The following is a 19541-nucleotide window of genomic DNA, read 5'->3' as shown; positions in this document are numbered from 1 at the left end:
CCACGAAAAAAAAAAAAAGAAGAAAAAGAAAAGCAAAGAGAGAGAGGGACAAAAGAAATTAACAAATCCCCTGCTATACCTAGCCTAATCACAAGTTTTCCCCAACAGAGACAGACAAAGAAAAATAATTTTTACAAGCTTAGCTTTGGGTACAATACCTTAGAGCTCTCACTTGGGTGTTTCCTGCTCATGCTCTTTTCAGTATGAACAAACATGGTTTATGTAATGGAATACATACTTGAAGGATTCCTTAAAAAAGAATCACAAGTTTCATTTTATATATACAACAAATTTTTAATTATGTACTGAAAATAAATTACAGGAAATAACTTTAAAATGCAACAGAGGACAAAGTCACGATCAACATTCCCACTGAATTCCCTTGGGGATGGGGGTGAGATTGCAGTGCTCAAGGAAGATAAATATCACAAATATATCAAAAACTTCAAATTGTCTATGCATTCACACACTGACATGAGCCACAAACATTCCTTCACAGGGACTGTACTTAGCCTACCACAGAACCAGATTTTGCCATAAACTACAAAACTTTTAATACAAAATCGTATTTATATATTTATAATTCATATACATGCCCTATCTGTGATTTTAGAAAATAAAAGCTACACACTGTACAGACACTCTTAACTCATAGCTGTAGGCAACATTTTTGGATGGAATTTCTCCCCCAATAAAATTAATGGCATATTTTATGTACATGAAGGCTAAACTGCATAAAGACAGTTCAGTTTCCCAGATATGCATCTCCTTTTAGGGCAGGTTTATAAATTTAAAAAGGCAAGACAAATGTACACCTCAGAATCACTTTCTTAGCTACAAGAGTTGTCATGTAATTTCTGTGAAATTTCTGATACATGCACTTATGTAATACTGGTATTGAAGGCAATAAAGCAATATATACTTTTAATGTAGTGGCTCAATAAAGGCTTCATTGTCATTCTGATCTGATTCTTGATACAGTGATTCATAACTTCACTAAAATTAAAATTTCAATGGGATACTGGTGTTAGACTCTAAATAGATTTCTTAAAATATTTCCCTGAAATATCCTTTTACACAAGACAAATTTCACTAACATTAGATTAAAAGGAAGAAAAAAAATAAAAGAAACATGGCACAAATGTGCATGATAAACTAACGCTCCTCAGCCAATCTCCGTGTCTTAGGAGCCAAGAACAGAATGCTTAAAACCAACAAACAATTTTCACACTCTGTGGCAGCCATCTGTGAAGCCAGTTATACTAAACTACTTCTACAGTTGATTGTAAACTTTGGTTTATTTTTATTTGAGTTCTCATTGTACAGCAAGCATGAAAGAAAGGGAGAGTGGAGTCCATGAGGAGATGAACTGTCAGTCTGTCTTTAATCTGGCATGATGAGACACCTGGTCAGTCAGGCCTGCTTTGATAGAGTTTGTTACAGACTGCCTTATGTTTTCCTCCATCAAATTATCACCCAGGGGCTTCAATACCTGTGGTATGAGAAATGTGCAAAACAAATAAAAACATGAGGTAAAAAAAGAGTTACATATAAAAATAGATATAAAAATTCAATTCAAAGCAATGATGAAAATAACCAGGAATGTGGGAAATAAAAAGATGCTTCTCCCAAAAAAAGTTATGATGCTACAAATAATGCAGTTAGACATTTGATAATGCAACACAAACTACTTTTCTCCTAATCAAACCATTTACAATTCCTAGGAGACGGATGTGCAATTCCATACCCTATATGCAGCATCAAATCTGGTAAGTATACAGCATTTATGCAGACCGGCCCAGACGGTCCTGCTTATTGTCCTACATGTATAAGTGGGAACACTTCAGATAAAGAAAAAAGTTAAAAATACTGTCTAATTTTTCTTCTTGTTATTGTTGGATGACAGTCTCTGTCGCTGTGCTGATGAAAGAGCACGATGGACCATTCGACGTCTAGTAACTTCAAACAGTTTGGAAAACACCTAAAACATGGAGTGATTCGTTAGGACAATGACTGAGAGTGCCTGAAGTTAAAGAGTTTAAGACTAAAAGAATCTGAGACTTTGTGGGTTTCTCACCTTCCTGGGACTCCTCTGAAGCAAAAGAAAAGAGAAATGCAAGAAAATTTAGGCAAGGTTTGTTGACACAGCACAGATCTTTTCTGACCAGTGATGAACTTACCGTAACTACATTGAAAATAATTTTACACACTTTAGATTCTTCTATTTAATTGTTTTGTAATAATGGAACCTCTAAAGTCCTAGAATCAATGCTATATAGAAGGGGGACTGGCTTTCAAAATAAGACACTGTATAATGATTAAAATTCATGCTGCAAAAAATCAGTAATGGTCAAAAATTTTAAAGTAGGTAATTTTTTTAAAAAGTGAGGTTGTTGATAGCTTTTAATCCATCTTCTAGCAGAAGGTATCAAAGGGATATGAAGAGAGAGATTTTTTGAGATAAAGGGTTAAAGTTAACAAATATCCAAACACAAGCTTCCAAATCAGATCCGAATAAATCGAGCATTTCTCTGAAGAATAAATACAAAATCCAAATTAATATAGTGGGTCACTTTATAATAATGACATTATTATAAGAAAAGTCAATACCCAATCAACCTTCCTCAAAAAATGATTTTCTTCTTCAGTCTTTACATTTAAAGCCAAACCAACATGAACCTGCATTTCCTAGATCTTCAAATAAGCCCAATACCGCACTTGCCCAGAAATGGTATCTGAAAATGCCTATTATACTGTCCATCAAAATATCTGCAGCTTTCATCCTGATCCTCGACATGATGCTCAAGTATTTCAAAAATATCATTTTAATGACATCCCTGAATGGAATTTTCTGAACACAGGCAATTCCAGCACACAGTTGGCCAATATACAACATGGCTTTCCTTAGTAGATTCTTGTCAGGCCGGACTCTGAATTCTCAGAGTTTGAGGTAAAAGATTATGATTAAGAGAAGATGGTTGGGTGCCTTTGGCTCAGGTCATGATCTCAGGGTCATGGGATCGAGTCGCACATCGGGTTCTCTATTCAGTGGAGAGCCTGCTTCCTCCTCTCTCTCTCTGCCTGCCTCTCTGCCTACTTGTGATCTCTGTCTGTCAAATAAACAAATAAAATCTTAAAAAAAAAAAAAAAAAAAAAGAGACAGAGAGAGAGAAGCCGGTCTCTCTGTGGCACTTCGCTTTTTGTTCAATAATGTTTCCATAGCAGAGACGTCAAAATTCCTTTGGTAAAATAGCAGAGATGTCAAAATTCCTTTGGTAAAAGAAATCCCTATAGGATTGTTACTTGTGCATCAGTAAATCACCAATATTTTCATGGAAGGCAACAAACACCTCAATGCCATCCACTATTTTCCCTCAAATATTAAGCATGTATTGCTTCTTGCCAGTATTACTACGAAACTTCTTTTGCTTTCCTAAAGCACTACACTTTCAAATTTCTTTTCCTTACACTGACTAGATTTTCTTTCCTCTAAGAAAATAACCCTTAGATACTCTGGCCCTGCCCATGGTCTGGCGTCATCAGGCCTATGACTAAGAATCTACCCAAAGGATATTACAGATTTCAGCCAATCAAAGCACACTATAATTATGACTTGAAGAAAAAAAATTCTCCGGTTCATACTTTATATTCAGATTATACAACCAAACAAAACAGAAAACATCCCTTTCACATTCCTCATGTAAAGGAAAAGCAGGTGTGCAAATACTGCAGAAGGGTGGTAAAGTGTCACGGGGATGATATTAGTCACTGAAAAACCAAAAGATAGATACCAACCTGTTCCCATAGTGTTTCAGCAATCTGATCAATCATTGTTCCAATTTCTCTGAACTCCCCAGAGTATTTTACATATGCCCAAGTACAAAGAGATGTCAGTGCTAACCCCATGATAAGGTTACACAAGACGGCTATAGAGTTTAGGCCAATGAAGCCAGTCAGTCCTGAGATTATATACATAGCAAACATGACTGCAAACAGTGTGGCAGGAGTACGAGCAGCATAGAAGATATTTTTGCCATCATTGTGCTTTATAAAATTTGCATAGGTTTCTTCAATTTCAGCTTCAAGCTGGTCCTGATAACGATGGCAGAATTCATCTCCACCCATTTTCTTCACTGAACGAAACTGTTTAATCGCCACTTCCTTGAGATCCAGGTGTTTTCGCTCCAGATCTGAAGGTGCAATGTAAGGCTTGTCCCCACCACATACCTGTCCAGACAGGATTACAGAAGGACACATTACAGGCTAGAAATAATGCACACATGAGAGCAGCTCACTGCTCACAGTTTTTAGTCTCAAAAGTCAAGCCACCTATATAGTTAAGTTTTAAACTTTTTCAGAATACCTCATACATAATCATAACTTATTTCTTGTATGTTTAACTGACTCGGGCAAAATAAGCCTTCCAAGTATGACTAATACCAGTAAAGACAAAAACAATTACACTGTAATCTGCAGCTGACTTCATTTGACCCACCAACACACCATGAGAATACAAGAAAGACTGCTGGCAGAGAGCGGGTAAAAGAGAACACAGAAAAAAGGTACTTTAATTTCAAGTTAGCAAGGTTAGCAAAGAAGATGCTATTGGCCTTAAACTAATATTACATGAGAAGCTACTAATAAGAGTGCTCTGAATCATGTGTCAAAACTATTTTAGTACAATTTATGTAATAACTTGCCACCTGTACCCTGCACTCTAACCATGTGAATTATTTTCTTAGTTTATTTCCAGCAGAAATGATGAAAGGGGAATCAGTGAATGATGTAACGTGACAATGCATAAGGAACACAAATTAGCTCAATTATTTTAAAAGTAAAGATCCTCTATCTCAGTCTAGTGTCAAATTTAAATGTTGGTTACAAACCTGCTCCATACTTTTGCAATAGATCTCTCTTGCTCCTGCTACCGCAGCAAGATTATTAGCTTCAGCTGTTGCCTTAAAAAAAAAAAAGTGCCAATTTTATGCAAAAGATACTCAAAGGCTCTATAAATGCTGATTAACACAATAAATTATATACAATGAACAAGCCTAAAAATGAACCAGAGAAAACATTATCAACCTCCAGTTTTCCTTTCCAATGGAAGGAACACAAGTATAAAAGATAAACCAATTGCCTCTAACAGGACTTCTAATAGGACTATTTGTTTCACTTAGGTTTATTAAAATGGGTATGCAGGGGCGTCTGGGTGGCTCAGCTGGTTAGGTGTCTGACTCTTGGTTTTCAGCTCAGATTACGATCTCAGTGAGGGTCATTAGATGGAGGCCCACACTGGGCTCTGGCTCAGCGCAGAGTCTGAGATTCTCTCTCCCTCTCCCCGCCCCTCCGGCTTGTGCTCTCTCTAGAAAAAATGAATCTTTAAAGAAGAAAAAAAAAGAGTTTGTAACAAACACCACACATGCTCAATAAGTAATAGAAAAATAGACACAACCTTAAAATTTGTCAAGCCTCCAGATGTATAAAACCAAGAATTACTGATAAGCTTGACGTCTCGTATCAGTATTACACAAAGACTTTTTAAATCCACAAAAACTGCTTACTGCAGGACTTTTAGAAGAAAATACTGTTTAATCTACTATAAAAATGAGAAATTACCCAAAATGGCCAATCTTTAAAAATAGGAACTAAATATGTATCTGAAAAGGATTAAACATAAATGTGGGTGAAACATTAACAGTATGAACACATTGGTATAAAATTTACTAAGAACAGATCGACATGAATGTAACACTAATTATTCTTGATTTCTTAAATTAAGCTGTTTTATCTTTTTTCAAAAAATGAACTAGGTTGGGGTACCTGGGTGGCTTAGTCAGTTTAAGCATCTGCCTTCAGCTCAGGTCATGATCCCAGGGTGCTAGGATCAAGTCTCACATCTGCCTCCCTGCTCAGCGAGGAGCCTGCTTCTCCCTCTCCCTCTGCCACTCCCCCTGCTTGTGCTCTCTTATTCTCCTTGCCAAGTAAATAAGTAATTCTTTAAAAAAAAATAAATAAATTTAACTAGGTTAAAATAACACTGTCCCAAAAGAACACCTTAAAAAAAAAAAAAAAAAGATTTATTTACTTACTTGACAAAGAGAGAGAGCACACACATGTGCACACAAGCAGGGGGAGCAGTAGAGGGAGAGGGAAAGGCAGGCTCCTCACTAAACAGGGAGCCCATGTGGGGCTCAATCCCAGGATCCCAGGATCCCAAAATGAGCTGAAGGCAGATGCTTAACCAACTGAGTCACCCACGAGTCTCCAAAAGACACCTTTTAAAAAACAGGGAGGAAAAAAAAGGGGAAAAAACCTATATGCACTAGAAGCACCTCTAAATCATTAATATCAAGAGGAAAAATAAGCCTTATTTCAAACATTCATTGTCAAAGTCTCCAAAAACTGAATAAATCTGGTTTAGACAGGTCCATTTTTAGCCAACTCCTGTAAAAGAAATTTTTCTACACTCTTCCAACAACTGAAGAGAAGATACTGAGAACTCTTATTTCTGATAGCCTATGTGTATGCAAAGTCTGCAGTCATATAAAAACTTCAGGACCCAAGACATGTATTGCCTTAAATATTTGAAATTTATCTGCATGCAAAGAAGCATGATGCCATTTCCAGTATTTATCTCTAAACCAAAGACTTTTCTCCTTCATTATAAATTTATGTACAACACACACACTACCTGAAGCATGGACTTTGGATGTGGAAGTTCCTCTCCTTGATAAATTTTAATGTAAGCCTAAAATACAAAAGACATTATGTTGACAGGGCAAACAAATTGGCTCTACAGAAGGAAAGTCATTAAATATAAAAATAATTCATACTTTGAAAAGTCTAGGAAAAAAATCCTAAATAAAAAAATAAATTGAAAAATATAAAAGGAAAATGAAGACTGAAAAATCATATACTCTCATTTCCACAGTTAACCCTATTCTCAACATTATTAAAAACACATGCTGCAGCACCCTGAAATAAGTAATACATTTTATGTTAATAAAAAAATGTTGCAAGAAAATTGCTAAATTATATTCTAATGTTTCTAAATGTAATTCTAACAACATTCAAGTTGTCTCATAGTTAAAAGCTATATATACAATGCCATCTACCTTATGAAAAGAAATCCATAATTCTCCCCTCCTGCACTGTCTTAATTAGAAAACACTTTTACTCAGTATTTCACTTTGACCAAGTTATCCAGTTCAAGAAGAAAAATTACCTAATTAATGCTTTAAAAGTAAGAAGATGAAAGTTTTTAAATAGTTCATAATAGGATTGTTCATCTCAACTTTTTACTGCCTCTAAATTAATTCATAACTAAAGAAAACCAGTATGAAAGTTACCATCAACTGTCCAATAAATTAACAAAAACACACTCTTATGTCAATTGTTCCCTTCCACCTTCTGTAACTACTATGATTAAGAACGCTGACAATGGTCTTGCTCTGGTAAGCAAGCAATGATGACTAGAGAAGAGCACAGAGAAAGAAAAAAAAAATCTATGTGTAATTTACTTGAACTCAAAAACCAGTTTTGTACTTTCAACTGCTCTTATCAAATCCTCAAGAACTCAAGAGAGAAGGCTTCTATGAGAACTCAAGATACAAAATTGTACTCCCAATATCTATCATCATTCACAAATGATAGAATGATATTACAATTATATGGTGAAGGATCTTCTCTCTGTATCAGAGCTGGAGAAAAAGTAGGATAATTCCACAAACAAAATCGCTAGGAAATACAAGTTGTCTGCTATAATTTTAAATATCCTTAAAAAGTGATACAGTCAATTCAAAGCAGAAAAACAAACTATAAATTTCACTTTTTTGCTTTATAAAGATAAATACATATATGAACATACATATGAGTTTTAAGTCAGCGGTATTTCTAAATGAGGCAAAGTCATTTAGTGGGAGTTTTCCTACCTTAAAGTATTCTACAAGATCTCTACAAGTGACTTTAGATCCACTTATCTCTTTTTCTACCAAATTCTCAGGGGCAAGCAGCAATGGAACCAGATTTCGAAGCTCTCGTTTAAAGTCTTCATCAATATCTAGCAGACATGAGATAAAAGTCAACATGTTAGTCAAAAAAAAGGAGAATTAAAGGAGTCCCTATTGGTACGAGTATATAAAATTCTATTTCATGAAATGAAAATATACGGTATCTATTACTTAAGTAGATTCATTTAGAGAATCTCATCCAAAGACATCATATCTCATAGAAAAAAAATACACTCTGCTACTCCATTTTCCTCATACCCCAATAATTCTTTAATCTCAAATAAGAAATAGTGGACTACCAAAATAAATTTCATCTCCTTTTCAAAAGGCAAACAATTCATGAAATTGTACTAAATTTTAATACTAGAGTTTGTTTTTTCCAGCTCTACTGTGAAACTTTCATTATTCCTCCAGCCTTTTGCCATCACACTCCAACCCTAAAAAATATTCAAAAAACTGTATCATCCCTAAAACAGAAATCTGATTACATGAATATGATATACTGGTAAAACATTTTACAGACTGCAAACAGATGAAATACTGAAATACTCTCAGTCTTTGGAATTTTTAGAACAACAGTGCTGAGCAATAAACCACATAATAATAAAATACGCTAATCCATACACTAGATGTCTGGGACAAATCAACAGAATGCTAGACAGACCACACAGAGCATTAAAATCACCTCCTTTACAATGCATCAAAATGTCTTCCAGTAAAAAAAAGAAAATTTAAGGAACCATGTACTTCTTTTTTTAAACTCTCAGCCTCTAATATATAAGTTTTGATTTTAGCAAGAATGGGAATTCCCACCTTTCAATCTCCCATCAAAACTAGGATTAGTTGCAACTTTAAGACCAGGATGTGGCAAAAGGAAGCAACCAAGATTTGAGAAACAATTGTGAATGTGCTTCCTTACATTCTGTAGCTCTTCATGTTGATTTTGCTTTACCTGAGGGTAGAAAGAGACAAGGTGAAGGTGCAAACAGGAAAAAGAAGTTTTAAAGAAAATATACACACGCTCACAAGTGGGCACACTTACCTCAGATGCTACTCCAGATCGGAGTTTTTTGACAACAAAAAATTTTACTTAAGACCTATTTCTGACCACTTAGGTAAGACTCCATTTTGTCTTAAAACTAGAAAAGATGTTTTCCCCCAGGTAAGCTCCCAATGAATGAAACCTGGGAACTACCTAAATCTCCATCAGGAACAGAATGAAGAATCTGTTGTCTATTCATATAGTAGAATACGACATAGCAATGAGAATAAATGAATTAAACTACATGCAACAATATCTCAGAAACATAATATTGAGCAAGAAGCTAGACACAAAAGAATACATGTTGTATGAGATTCCTTTCATAAAAAGCAGACACAAAGCCTGTTGGCTGTCAGAAGAGAACTGAAGGGTTTAGGAGGTAGTGGATGAAGACTGGGTACTTCTGGGTGCTATTACATGGCTTTGTTCATTTGCATAAATTCATCAAGCTGCACAATTATGACCTGAACACTTTGCTGTATCACTTACGATAAAATCTTATCTTTGAAGTATGTAATTCTAAGTATGCCTAATAGGCTGTGTGTTAATTTCTTCTGAACAAACCAGAGGAAACTGATGACTGAAATTATCTCTGACAATAGGGTCTGGAAATGCCTTTCAAATATCCAAAAATGAAGAACTGGTTTTAATCTTCTTTTAGTAATAAGAAAATTATATTATACCCTATGTTTCTGAATGTGGTTGAAAAACTACATGCATCATCCTATAGGCAAACAAAATTTTATTTACCAAAAGAGAAGACCCTACTACTTATGAATTAAGGGATTTTCACATTAACTTTGGTGTATGTGAGTAGATGGGTATATCTTACCTGAGGGCTTCCCCAAGTACTTCTACAGGAGGATATGTTTAGGAACAAAGGGTCACGCTGGTGAGGTTATTTTCTAGGAATGCTTTAGTGTAGCATGTTGCATGGGCCAGGAGTCTGGGTATTTGGGTCCTAGTCCCAGTTACCAACAATTAGTTAAGAGATCAAAGGCAAGTCACTTTTCTAGGTTCAGTGACATTATATATCTTAAAAAGAAAACTGAATTAGATGATGTTTAAGATCCCTCTTCTAGCTCTATATGCTGTCACTCTAGAAAACAGTATTTTTTGGAGAAAGGACCTCACATTGTCTGTGTTCAATGTACGCACATGACATTATCCAGTCTATCCCAAATGTTCAGAAGGTCAGCTGGGCCAGAAAGAGACACGAATGAAAGCAGATCAAAAAAATTAAGTCTCCTTCAAACTTTTTTCCTTTGAATATTGATTTATAGTTGGTTCTAAGGAGAAATACTTGTTCCTTAATTTCTATTCAAGGGCACTGGCCTCTTTGGCAGGATACCAATTTACTGCTCATCAATTCTGTATGGAGCCACCTGGACTAACATATGCAATTTATGGTGGCGGCACTTAGAAACTGGAAGTCTAAGAGCAGTCCAGATGGCCCACTCCTTTATCTGGCTTGGTGCTTATGCTCTCTTCACTAGGAAATGGGGGCTTACCTGCAATCTCTTTTCAAGGAATTGTTTTCCACCTTCCAAACCATATGAATGTTCATAAGGATAACTCCAATCCCGAATTAAAAACATTAATGTCTACAGATAGAAAAAGGTAGAAATCATTTATTACAAAGTTTGATTTTTAAAAAAATCACTACGTTACCAATTTAATAATCATGCACTCCCCTAAATAATCCTTTACCAGAAATTATGATGACCAAATGATTAATGCTGCTCACAGTTCTAGCAAGAGCCTTCTTAAGCCTGTAACACTCCCACCCCTACACCAAGCAATTGCTTCCATCTGAGAACTTCATGGTATATGAAAAAGAGTCACCACAGGAAATAATACAGGTTCTTTAAAAAATGAACAAAAGCACACAGATCATAATTTTAAGTCAAGGCTGTATAACTGAAAGACCAAATAATCTATTTCTAGACCAACTGATTCTCTTCACAGAAATTTTACTCATATATGCTTATGTTTCTCAATCTCAGTGCTACTGTTTTCTAAACCAGGTAATTCTTAGATGTGCATGGCTGGATGGCAAATAGCATTTCTGGCCTCTATGCACTAATGCCAGTATCATTAACCTCCCTCCAAAACTGTGACAACCAAAATGTCTCTAGACATTGGCAAATGTCCCCTGGGTGACAAAATTAACTCAGTTCAGAAAAACTGACGTCAGACAAAGAGAGTTTATTTCATCCATATATACAAATAAAGCCATAACCTGCCCCATATCTCATAAAAGTGATCACTTAAGGGGGACAAGAGGGTAAGGTGGCTGGGTAATGGACACCAGGGAGGGTATGTGTTTGTGGCGAGCACTGTAAATTGTATAAGACTGATGAATCGCAGACCTGTACCCCTGAAACAAATAATACACTGTGTTAATTTTTTTTTAAAAAAGTGATCACTTGAGCCACATAAGACTGAAGCAGGATCGATGTAAACCCACCAACACTAAGAATCACCAACAATGCTGTCACCCAGAAAGGACTTCATACACTGAGAAGTAAACAGGGCGGAGTCATTCTCAGAGACTATAACATACTTGACTAAATAGTACTAATGCCAACTTATAAATTACACTTACTTCAACAAAGAAACTATCTGAAATTAGCTCTGCTTTTTTTTAATTTAAATCTCTGTCACAACAGGACTCCACAGAAGCAAGCAGAGCATATGTTTCTCACATAACTCCACCCAAGTTTATTTCTGACTTAGTATTCTGTACCTGGCATTTAAAAGGAATAAAAACATACAGGGATTGAGGGGGTAGGAGGGGAAAGATATAATAAATTGTGAAACCTCTCTGTATGAAACCAAATAAAGAATAACAGGACTAACCTCAACTTGTAATATACCACACACATACACACACAAAAAACTAATATTTTGTGATAGTTCCCCAGGTAAAAAGAAATTTACACGACTGTCTCAAGTTTAGGAATTGAATAACATCTAATTAAGAGTAACATCAACCTCTCAATCTAAGTATTAGCAATCTAACTATATTCATTTGTTCTATTTCCTACTGTTAGTCTACTACTATTAAAGTGGTAATAGCATTAGTTTCAACTCTACTGAATCTGTTGCTAAACAATGAGTTTATTGTAATATCCTCTTATCTTCAGACTCAAAAGATAAGATGGCTTGGCAGCTTTTTACATGTAAGTTTCTAAAAACGAGAAAATACTTCTTTACCTGAAATGGTTTCTGGTAGATTTCCTCCATTGCAAGTCTGCCGTACTCTGTAAATAACTATTAAAGCAAGTTATTTAAATTAATGCCCCCAAAGAGACTGAAAGAATTGTAAAGCCATTCTATGTCAGAACAGATAGAAGCAGAGCCTTTAAAATCATCTGAAAGTCAAGCATTTAATTTTCTAACAGAATGGATATACCTTAAAATTTCTTCTAGTTAAGAAGTTCTGTATCAGTTTAAAACCATATTAATATTGAATTTTCTTACACTGTAATAGGCTTCTAGATGCAAAGTCACAATTAAGTAAGAATTTTATTTTCCATTCTTTGGCACACATTCTTTTGAGAAATACATACTTGCAAGTGTTGAAGATCATCTTCTTGAATGTTCTGAGACAGATTATATACCTGTTAAAACAAAATTGTGTTTTTATTCATTTTTTTAATACCCACCTGCGTATAACTTTACTTGCAGATATGAAGATTATTTTATATGTCAGCACAAATTAATCACTTAGTCATTAGCTTAACCAGTGGCACAAGAAAAAGGATTTTCTCTTTCTTCCTAATGGGATAAAACATTAACGGGAAAGCAGTGGTAGTAAATTATGTAAAAACTATGAATATATAACATTGTGGTCTAGAAAGCGGGAGACATTTTTACACTTGATCTTAGCCAAAAGGCCGAGAAGCGATAAAGCGGGAGACATTTTTAAAAAGTATATTATGTAGTAAGGTTTTTTTTTCTCCTTCTCAAAGTTTCTTCATGTTATGACATGACCATTTTGAGTGAAAATTGTTTCCACAATTATTTTTCTAAGTTAACGAATGTGAGGGGCATAATTCTACAAAGATATAGTCCTCTCTGGTATAATTAATTGTGTGTCTGTGTGTTTGAATGGATGAATGGATGGATCAACAGATACAGTTTATAGTTATTTGAGGGGTAGACTTGACTACCATCAAGTCTAAATGGCTCATCTATCTTAGTAATTTAAATTGAAAATTTTAGGACAGCTGAAAAAAACAACAGTAGGTGGCAGTCTTGCCCTTTCTATAGAATGTTTTAGGAGGCTTGCCAGGGCAGAGGGCAGAGCCCAGAGCTGAAGGTCTACATGCTTCAAGGAAGGGAAACCAGAGAAAAGACTGAATTGCAGAAGAGGTCCAATCCTTCTGAATCAGGTTAAAAAGTGAAACAGGCAGCTGCAAGAGAAAAGTGGGTGTCCACAGATGTCACTTCTGCTGAGAAATAACTTATGTTTAAGAAAACAGGGTTACTCCAAAGATGGAACAATTTGTTCTAATGGCAAGTAAGTGATAATCTAGCTGAATCACTTGGAGGTCAAGAATATAAACAGCCAAAATAGGACAGCAAACCTAAAATGACATTCTCAGCTGACTATTTCCATACACGGTACTTAAAAAGTAATTAATGACTGAGGTGATTATACTAGAGCTAAACTTAAAATCTGAAAGCATGACTACCTATTCTTACCCACGGGGGCCTTAGCTTTTAGAAAACAGGTCGAGATACTTTCATTTTCAGGGTCAGGTTGCAAATGGCAAAAAGAGAAGATTTACTTAATAGATGTTCAACAATTATTTGTTGAAAGAATAAATGACAAGTGATCTATCAACCAGATAATGTATGTAAGGAAGAGAAATGTAGACTCAAAGATGAGGGGAAAAAAGTGAAAATAATTTTCACCTTCATTATTTATGGTTTACGAACTGTTTTCTTATCCATTACCTCATTTAGATCTTATTTCTGCCTCCACACAACCATCGCATGCAAGATGGGTAAAAATCCTCATTTTACAGATTATTAAGTGGCAGAGTGGCTTTAAGCAGTTGTCCAAAACCAGGCCTCCTATACTATTATAAAGTTGAATAAATAAACAAGAGAACACCAAGGTACAAATTTCAGGACAGAGAATTCCCTCATTATAATTTAAGGCAAGCCACAGAGGCAGCTAATCTGAAACGCACAACCACTGGCTTCTGCTTGCCTCAGGAAAGCAGCTGCGCCACCCTGCAAGATCAGAGGAAAATGGCAGAACAAAAAGGAGAAAAGATACTGTAGGGGTCCCCAAAGCATCACTTAACTGGTAGCACCAGAGCTCCCCAACTATCTAAGAAAACAGAAGTCAAGTTGAAAAGTACTCTTTTTTTAATCTCATAATAATATCCAAAATTTGCTTTCCGTTCTGACAGCTAGATACTTCAAACTGAGGAAGGAAGGAAATGGAACTTATCTAGACTGGACATATACTCCAGATATGACCAGAAAGTCATACAAAAATTCCAAGACACTGTAACAGTTTCACCTATGATCTACCATCAATAAGAAACATCATCTCAGGAGGAGCACATACTTCTATTATTCATGTATATACTTCTGGGCTCATCATCACCAGTTAGAGCTAACCATCATACTCAATAAATTCTTTAGCCGGAAGAGCATCAACCACAGATGATCTCAGGAAAAAGAAAGTAAAAAGAGATACAAAATGACATGTGGTAACTTAATTCAGTCTGTCAGCCTAAATTATACAGAGAAGAGATGGACTAGCTTCAAAAGACTAGAACTTGATAGAATACCAAATACAATTAAAAGTACAGACTTAAGGGAAAACAGAAGGGATTTTACTAAATTAAACAGTTCCTGTAAGTCCTTAGTATATAACAGAAACAGTACATACATTTCCTAAGTTAAATATGAATTAATTCTTCGACCTCTACCACCATTAGTTCAAATAATCAAGTATTAGTTGTCATACATACCAAGTAGAAACTAAGTTAATAAACTTGAGGTTTTTTTCTTTATTGGTTTAGCCAAACATAAAAGATACAGATATACTCTACACCTTAATATATCTTGGAACCATATGACTGAATTCAATTAAAGACAGCATGCAATATCTCTTCCTTTAAAATAAAAAAATTTTTAAAAAGCATAGGAGTGCTTGGATGGCTCAGTACGGTTAAGCCTCCAACTCTTGGCATCAGCTTGGATCATGGATTTCGGGGTTGTGAGATCGAGCCCCATGTCAGGCTCTGCGCTCAGTGCAGTCTGCTTGAGATTCTGTCTCTACCTCTACCCTACCCCCCTTTCATGTGCTTTCTCAAATAAATGAACAAATCTTAAAATAAATATATATATATATATATATATATATTTATATATATATATCATGCCAGGAACTGGCTATTGGTTTATTACTTCCAAACCAGTCAAAAAGTATGAAATTTCACACTGTGAACCAGAAAAGCATGGAATATAAATGACCAGTAAGAAACATAAATAACTCTAATTTTAATCCTTTCTTTTTTTTTTTTTTTTAAGATTTTATTTATTTATTTGACAGAGAGAGATCACAAGTAGGCATAGAGGCAGGCAGAGAGAGAGAGAGGAGGAAGCAGGCTCCCTGCTGAGCAGAGAGCCCGATGCGGGCCTCGATCCCAGGACCCTGAGATCATGACCTGAGCCAAAGGCAGCGGCTTAACCCACTGAGCCACCCAGGCACCCTAATCCTTTCTTTAATCAAAAAAACTTTTCTTTCAATGTGGATTTTTTTTTAATTTTTAAATTCTAGTTAGTTAACATATAGTGTAATACTGATTTCAAGAGCAGAAATTTAGTGATTCATCACTTATATGTAACACCCAGTGCTCAACAAAACAAGTGCACTCCTTAATCTCCATCACCCTTTTAGCCCATCCCCCACTCCTCCCCTCTAGCAACCCTTAGTTCTCTATAGTTGAGTCTTCTACAGTTCAGTTTGCTTCCCTCTCTTCCCGCCCCCCCTTGACCTATGTTCATCTGTTTTGTTTTCCAAAAAACATTTTAAGAAAGAGCAAAGGTATTAGGATTATCTGAACTGATCATACCACAGCATTTCATGTCTCACCTGGACAGAGCTAGTCATGGTGCTCAGAGCGAACACCGTTGCACAGTCTTTGATAGTTGACTGGCTATCAAAGGCACCCTGGGTATCCATTAGCAGCACAGCCACCTAGGAATTTAAAAGTTTAAAACACTAAGTAAAATACTCACCAATAGTGACATTAAGACCAAATTTAAAATGATAAATGCCAAAATCAGTAATTAAGAAAAGTAAGCTAAATATCTCACACATTTTCACATAATAATCCATATATGTTATGTTACAGTTATCAGACATTAATAGTTCTGTGTTGTTTTGATCTTTAATACCATGAAAAAGCTCAAAAAATAATATTAAAGAAAAAAAAAGTAAGAAATATGAACAGTATTTTACTTTTGTTCCATTAGGTCTGTCGATCACAAATACTTCATTCCAAACTTGTATGCCTGTTGTTTCTCTCTCACAACCACCTCGCCATGTAAAGCCAGTCAATGGTTCATTGTTTCCACCAATCCAACTTTGGGAATCCTGTCAAAGTCAAGCATAAATGTAAAATAAAACAAAAAATTAAGAACTAAGGAGAAGTATAAGAAATCACCCATTCTTTATTTTACAGATGAGGCATGTAAGTACATCAAGATAAAATACACCGTAACATTACACATGTAGTTACAAAAGCGATCACAAGTCCCATCTGAGGTGTTTTGTCCTAAAGTTGTAGTCTCCTACAAACTGAACCTTCTCAAATCTCGTATTTTTCACTCTTTACTTTTCTAGGTTAAGTGAGGTCATACCCACTTTTCCCCATTTTGAAGATTTGCTATGTTTAAAAATCATAAAAAGTAGATTCCAGCTATTGTGACATCTCCTCATACATATAAGCAAAACTAAGTTCCAGAAAGAATGGCTGTCAGAAAAGCACTGCTCTCTTAGAATAGCTTATACTAAAATGTTTTCACACTGCCTTAATTTTCTCTTTAAAATATATCAAGTTTAAAAATAACCACAACACTTGCTTGGAACCTGATTCAAACAATCCAATTGGTGTTTTGTGTGTGTGTGTGTGTGTGTGTGTGTGTTTAAAAAAAAAAGAAAGAAAGAAAGAAAAGCCTTTTTCAAAACCAAAAGGAAAATCTGATCCCAGACATGGTGTTTTACTAGGCAGTACTTGATTGCTTGGTGTGGTAACAGTATTGTTAAGTAATACTAACAATAGCAAAGTTAAAAAAATACACCTGGCATTTGCTTTAAAATATTCCAGCAAAAAATGAAAGGGCAGGGAAGTATACAGATGAAATAAGACCAACAAAATGTTGACACATACACTGGGGTTCAGTATACTATCCTATCTTTGGGTTAAGTTTAAAATTTCCCACAATAAAATGTTCTAACTAAAACCACAGGGTCAAACAGCTATAATTAAACACTGTGAAATAATATAAAAGTTCATATACTATAAGATAATTATCTGGAAAATTAATTCTGGAACATAATAAATGAGTAAGTTCACCAAGTATCAAGATCCCTATACTTTAGCCCACATACCCTTTACTCAAAGAACCCCACAGGAAAAATTCCTGTTTCAGAAATACTTCTAATAAGCTTAGATACATAGTCCAAAACAGATCACGAAGCGCACATTACCACTAAAGATGTTTAGGGTAGGCTCAATGAGGGATGAAGCAATTTGTGAAAAGCAGATTTAAAGTGGACACCTAAATGTGAAGATCAGCCTTAAACTTCAAACTATCTCTAATGATTATTATTCCACAAAACTCCCATCCCCAGTAGGTTACCAATCTTATCAATTATAAAATTCTCTTGGACTCTTCTTCACTTTTCAGTATCTTAAGGCCCCCTTGGCTCTCTATTGGTGACAAAGCTGCCACATGGCACAACTCCATTCACATTATGTACTTAGGACTTATGCTTCCGTAGGGACCCTTCACAGGATTAGAGGAATAATGGTACCCCCTAAATAAACACAATGGTGGTCTTGCCCCTGGACTGTATTTTAGATGCTCTAAATAGGTTTTCCTGCACCTCCATGCTATGCTCTCCAACCCATTCCCCCAAAGTCACTTAATTTTCTCAACAAGAAATGGAATCATGCTACTGTCCTAAAAAGTCATCTTCAGGGGTGCCTAGATGGCTCAGTCAGTTAAGCACCTGACTACTCTTGGTTTCAACTCAGGTCCTGATCTCATGCATGGTGAGATCAGCCCTGAATCAGGCTCTGCACCCAGCAGGCAGTCTGCTTGAAGATTCTCCCCCTCTGCCCCTCCACCCCACTCTCTCTCAAATAAAATCTTAAAAAAAAAAAAAAAAAAAAGTCATCTGCAGTTCCCCCATTTACCTATAGAACCACCGAGAGATCTGTTGCATACAATCCACCTTCAATTTACTTTTCCAACCTCTGCTCCTATATACCCTGTAGTCCACTAACACACAACACAAATTTCTACCATACCAAAATGACCACTATTCCAAATATGTATGTTGTTTAGCTTATCTATACCTTTGTTCCACCTGTTCTCTGCCTGGCCTAAGCCAGCACTCAAGAAACTCCAACTCTTCTGAACTCCTAAAAAAATACTGCTGACACTACAGGTGATTATCTTTACAACATGGCATTGCGCTGCATTTCTTGAGTTAAGTCTTAAGAGCACACACTATAAATCCCAACTGTTTACCGAATAGCTCCTACCAAAGTGTCTTATACCATTTTTGGCTCTCACATGTGGCTTCTCATTCCCTACTCAACAAATTGATTACTTTTAAAAGGTCCAACCTATATGTGTAATTTAAAAGAATCCACCCTTTAGATAAATCGGTTTTTATTCTGCATTTCACTTATCTGTCTTATTTCTCTATCTCCTCTATGAGAATGTAAGTTCCATAAGGAACGAAGTTTTGCCTGTTTTCTTCCCCCTCAAAACACAGAACAGTATACCCAGGACACAGAATGATGCCTGGCTATAGCAGGCACTCAAAATATATGTTCAACAAATGAACACATAAAAAAATTTTAATTACTAAGCTTAACAGTGTGTTTCCTTTGGAGCATGGGTAAGAGATATGGAAGAAATATGTCCCTTTTATTATTCCTAAAAACAATTACACAGAGAGCAATTATCAATTTTAAAAAGTAGATTGACCTAAATCACAGGCTAACATGTTTGTTAATTTTACCCTCTCAAAAACTTTAAAAAAGAATTGAGGTCTCAATAAAAAAAATTCTATTGACTATATATCATCTTTTCTTAGTTGACCCTGTAATAGAATGTTTAAAAACCACCGATTAGTCAATAAAATGATGAAAAAGGAGCGCCTTGGTGGCTCAGTCAGTTGGGCCTCTGACTCCTGGTTTCAGCTCAGGTCATGA

At 35.6% G+C, this 19541-nt stretch overlaps 1 protein-coding gene across 3 annotated transcripts in view; it reads right to left on the bottom strand.

Annotated features, from left to right (window-relative positions):
• Positions 1-273: 273 nt before the first annotated feature.
• Positions 274-19541, bottom strand: part of ATL2 (atlastin GTPase 2) — a 56184-nt gene continuing 36916 nt past the window's right edge. The window contains exons 3-14 of one of the 3 annotated variants that reach the window (XM_044261723.1): positions 16550-16684; positions 16181-16285; positions 12627-12677; positions 12271-12327; positions 10563-10655; positions 8823-8961; positions 7932-8059; positions 6692-6748; positions 4887-4958; positions 3796-4227; positions 2078-2092; positions 1409-1981 (exon numbers count right to left, since the gene is read on the bottom strand). In XM_044261723.1, coding sequence (XP_044117658.1) covers positions 1874-1981; positions 2078-2092; positions 3796-4227; positions 4887-4958; positions 6692-6748; positions 7932-8059; positions 8823-8961; positions 10563-10655; positions 12271-12327; positions 12627-12677; positions 16181-16285; positions 16550-16684 — 1392 coding nt within the window. In that variant the 3' untranslated portion in view covers positions 1409-1873. Of the gene's footprint in view, positions 1982-2077; positions 2093-3795; positions 4228-4886; positions 4959-6691; positions 6749-7931; positions 8060-8822; positions 8962-10562; positions 10656-12270; positions 12328-12626; positions 12678-16180; positions 16286-16549; positions 16685-19541 lie in introns of all 3 variants that reach the window. The other 2 variants (XM_044261725.1, XM_044261724.1) reach the window with 2 other exon arrangements.

The sequence above is a fragment of the Neovison vison genome, chromosome 8 (assembly GCF_020171115.1).
Source record: "Neovison vison isolate M4711 chromosome 8, ASM_NN_V1, whole genome shotgun sequence".
In the NCBI taxonomy this organism is placed as follows: Eukaryota; Metazoa; Chordata; class Mammalia; order Carnivora; family Mustelidae; genus Neogale; species Neogale vison.
This window is presented reverse-complemented; position numbering and strand designations above follow the sequence as displayed.